Here is a 3,781-nt window from a genome sequence, read left to right as displayed (position 1 = left end):
ATTAACCTATGAATCATAACATTGTCGCCTAAAATGATCTCATGTCCACCTCTAGTCAAGCTCACATACTTCCCATAATCAGGACTAAAGTCGTGTTGGAACAAAGACAGAACGTTAGCTGCATTCCACCTTTGAATCTTTGAGGATCCCCTGAAACCCTCAACTCAGCGCAAAGCCTGAAGGTGTGATGCATCAAGGTGAACACCCTGTGGAATATTCCTAGCTAAAAGCCGGGTTTCCATGTGCGCGCATATTAAATAATATGAGCTGAAAGTTTGTCGGTTAAAAAGTGAACACCAGCCTGACCCCCCAAACTGTATGTTTTGAGCACTTGTGAAAATTGTGAGCAATCCCTTAAAAGCTATTTCCGGTAAAAAAACGGGTTAAGACTTAAGAGCTTGTTAATAAAGTATAAAATTACACTGTGTTTCTAACAGTCTGATCTGACCTTTAACCTTAGATGATGCTAACGCTAAAGGAGCTGGCTAAATGAGACGGAACGTTCTAACAGAACCTTATTAGCGGGCCCTAGCTATGCTCTCTGACCATTAATCCACGCTGTAAAGAGTTATACCTTTACCACAGAGCTGCTTGCAGCCGGCTGCTCCTCCCGGCTCCTCTCTCGCTCCAGTCTTTCCATGTGGGGAGGCACCGCCTCCTGCCTTTGGTTTCTGGGCTGCTTGTTGGTCCTGATGGGCCGGTCTGAAGGGCTCAAGCCAAGGATGAGCGCGATCTTCTCAATCTCGCTGCGTTTCCTCTCAGCAGCCTCGTGCTCTTTGCGGAGATTGGATATCTTGGCCATCACCTCCTCCTGTAGGCGGGTTATCTCCTGCAGGAGCGGGTCCTTATGGCCGTCTTTCTCACGGCGCTTCTTCCTCAGCAGCTCACCTGAAAATGGGAGACATATTGAAAACATTTCAGAGTCCAGATGAAGCTCCGACTGTGAACTGGGATGTAATTCCCAACATCACCTGTGGGAACAGCGTAGTAACAATTCCTTCAGCTGGACTCAGCTGACCTTATATTGACCCCGCTCTAAATCTTTGGTTACACAGTTTGACGCCTGGCCGGTGACTCTGTTTGGACTTCAGAACCAGGCAGAATACTCAGACTCACCCTGCTGCTTCCTGAGTCGCTCCAGCTCCTTTATCAGGTACTCTTTCTTCGTCATTCGGACCTCCCGTTCTTCCCTCAGCTTCTCCCGCTCTTCTAGAACCTGTGAACAAAAGCCCACAGTCAGCAGGAGCAGTTCCATGTGACCGAAGGATCAGGTGAGCAGAAGTCCTCTCAGGAAGTGATGCATGAGTGTGGAGCAGCAAAGTCACCTTTAGTTTCTCAGTCTCCTTGTTCTGCTCGTCGGAAATGTTCTGGTCCTGACCCCGCTGCAGCTGCTGCTCTTCCTGACAAGCGGCTCTCGCAGCTCCTGGGGACCAAACACACAGTTGATAGACTGGAACCCCGGTTCCCTGCAGCTCAAAGCAAACACTCGGACCTACGGCAGGTCTCTCACCTTTGGACTCCACCGCAGGGCTCGGTTTGCTGTTGTACGTTAGAGGTGGTGGGTGTTCATCGGTGGTGGTCTGAGGAGGTTGGGCCATGTTAGGGGGCGGGTACATGGGGGGCCACTGCTGATGCATGTAGGGTAAATAGTTTCCATACTGGCTGTACCCTGGAGGGGGGAAATTAGGGGGCATCATGCCAGAGAGAGGTGGGGGAGGGTAGGTAGGGATGGGCATGCCCGTATGAGTTGGGATGGGGGCGGGGTCAGATGTCGGCGGGATCATGGGGGTGCTCCACTCGCTCTTTGCCTCTTTGACCTCCCAATCGTTGGCAGTTTTAGGAGCCGTGCTTTTCTTGGGCTCATGATCCTCACTGCTCCAGCTGGCCCCCCGTTTGGTGCCTCGCCCACGACTGCGACTTCTGCTGCTGCTACTTGAACTCTCACTCTGGCTATGCCTCCGGCTTCGGCTACGGCCGCTGCGGTTGGAACTGCTGGAAGAGTGACGTCGTCGCCGTGTGGGCGTCTTCAGAGGCTGCTTTTTCCCATGAAGGCGCTCCTTGGTCCTGGCAGCCATCTTGGTGATCTCGTTTACACCCAGGTCCAGCCCGATGGTTTTCAGCAGGTCCTGGATCTTCTCGTACTCCTCCAAAGCCTGGCGCTCACTCTCGTCCAACGGTTCCATTCCTGGTGGGTAGGAGGGGTTCGACACCTGAACCGTGACGTTCTGGTCAGCGCTTATGCTAGGTTGATTTACGTATCTGTTAATCTCGCTTGCAGTGGGAGTGGCCTGACGATGAGGTGAAATGCTTGGAGGGCAGCTGTGCACCTGACTGACGGCGCTCTGTGAGGGGGGATCGGAGTACAGGGAGTCCTCCGTCACGTCGCCATACAGATCAAGACTGCTGTGTCGAGCTGGTTCTGGTGCCTCTAAGATTTTGGGCTCCTCCAATTCTCCGTACAAGAACTTCTCTTCATCATCGATATCATCTAGAGCTTTCTCTGAAACGCCACCCAACGGCTCGGCCACGCCCAGCAGGTTCAGGATTTCTTTGATCTCATTGTTGAGGTTTGCCCGCTGCGACATCTCCGGGTCAGACCGCAGTTCTGAGAGCACAGCAGCCACAGCAAGCGGGTCGTTCATTTTAACAGCCTGCAGCAGCTGGTCAGCCACGTGGGACATGGTGCGGTCCAGATCCCCGGGAGAGTCGGCGCTCTGTGGCACAGAAAAACCATTTCATACGTCACCAACACATCTACAGCAGGAAGTGTAGCTGAATCTTTGTTTATTCTGGAAACTTCCGCCCTGAAGTCTCTGATGAAATGGTGCCCTAGTGGTTTAGCCTGTACCAGGCCCAACTTACCCGAACAGACGGGGAGGCTTCATAACTGTTGTGTTTCTTTAGGATGGATTTGGTCGGCTGACCCAAAAGCTCCTCCACCTCTCTCTTGCGCCGTGCCATCTCCAGCTCTTTAAAGAATCCATCACCTTTTCCATCCGTCTTCTCTATGCTTGAGCTACTGGAACTCGAACTGCTGCGATATTGCCGACTGCGACTCCTTCCTCTGCTCTTCCGGGATTTTGATCTGGACCTGGATCTAGACTTGCTGCGGGGTCGGCTCTTGCTCCTCCCACGGCTCTTGGCCCGACTTCGGTCNGGACTGCGGCTCTTGCCTCGGGTTCGGCTCTTGCTCCTCCCACGGCGCTGATCTGGACTACGACTCTGACCACGGTGACGGCTTTTGCTCCGTCCTGGACTTCGGCCCCTGCTGCTACTGCGCTTATATTCGAGACGAGGCGAGTAATCTCTGAAGGGAAACAGAAGTTGAGTTAAAGCACTGGGACTCGATGCCTAGATGGGGAGGAGCCTCTAAATCCAGCACAAAATGAGATATGTTCCTTTTTATTTATTCTACTTCATTAATGATTCGGTAAATGTAACAGCTCTGGTATTAATTACTTTTACAGGACTTGAAATGAAGGATTACTATAGACCAGGGACTATGATTATTGTATGGTTAATGTTCTATGGAGAATTACCACCCATAAAATCTCTTTGGAGAAACAGAGGCAAGTTCTTGTGAACTATTTTTAAATACCCATTCAGTTTTGCAGTATCTAAAGCTCATACCATCATACGGACAACCGATTTTGAGGATATCGCAGTATTTCTTTGAATGCTGCTCAAGCATGATGTAACTTTTTGGGGAAAGCCTGGTCCGATTTTAACATCCATGCTGACATTGAAGGCGATAGCTTCAGAGCAGCCTTTAATGCTATCT

The 3,781-nt window shown here is 51.2% G+C and overlaps 1 protein-coding gene across 5 annotated transcripts in view; it reads right to left on the bottom strand.

Moving 5' to 3' along the window:
- The window catches only part of znf318 (zinc finger protein 318), a 13,984-nt gene that overhangs the window by 7,936 nt on the left and 2,267 nt on the right, over positions 1–3,781 (bottom strand). For 4 of the 5 annotated variants that reach the window (XR_001482120.1, XM_015401426.1, XM_015401428.1 and 1 more), the window contains exons 3-7: positions 2,863–3,307; positions 1,511–2,714; positions 1,326–1,423; positions 1,117–1,216; positions 575–888 (exon numbers count right to left, since the gene is read on the bottom strand). Coding sequence is in view for 4 of the 5 variants with exons in the window: in XM_015401426.1 (XP_015256912.1) it covers positions 575–888; positions 1,117–1,216; positions 1,326–1,423; positions 1,511–2,714; positions 2,863–3,307 (2,161 nt within the window). In the remaining variant the exon portion in view is untranslated. The remainder of the gene's footprint in view (positions 1–574; positions 889–1,116; positions 1,217–1,325; positions 1,424–1,510; positions 2,715–2,862; positions 3,308–3,781) is intronic. The other variant, XM_015401427.1, reaches the window with a different exon arrangement.

This window comes from Cyprinodon variegatus, unplaced genomic scaffold (genome assembly GCF_000732505.1).
Source record: "Cyprinodon variegatus isolate N-32 unplaced genomic scaffold, C_variegatus-1.0 Scaffold1218, whole genome shotgun sequence".
In the NCBI taxonomy this organism is placed as follows: domain Eukaryota; kingdom Metazoa; phylum Chordata; class Actinopteri; order Cyprinodontiformes; family Cyprinodontidae; genus Cyprinodon; species Cyprinodon variegatus.
This window is presented reverse-complemented; position numbering and strand designations above follow the sequence as displayed.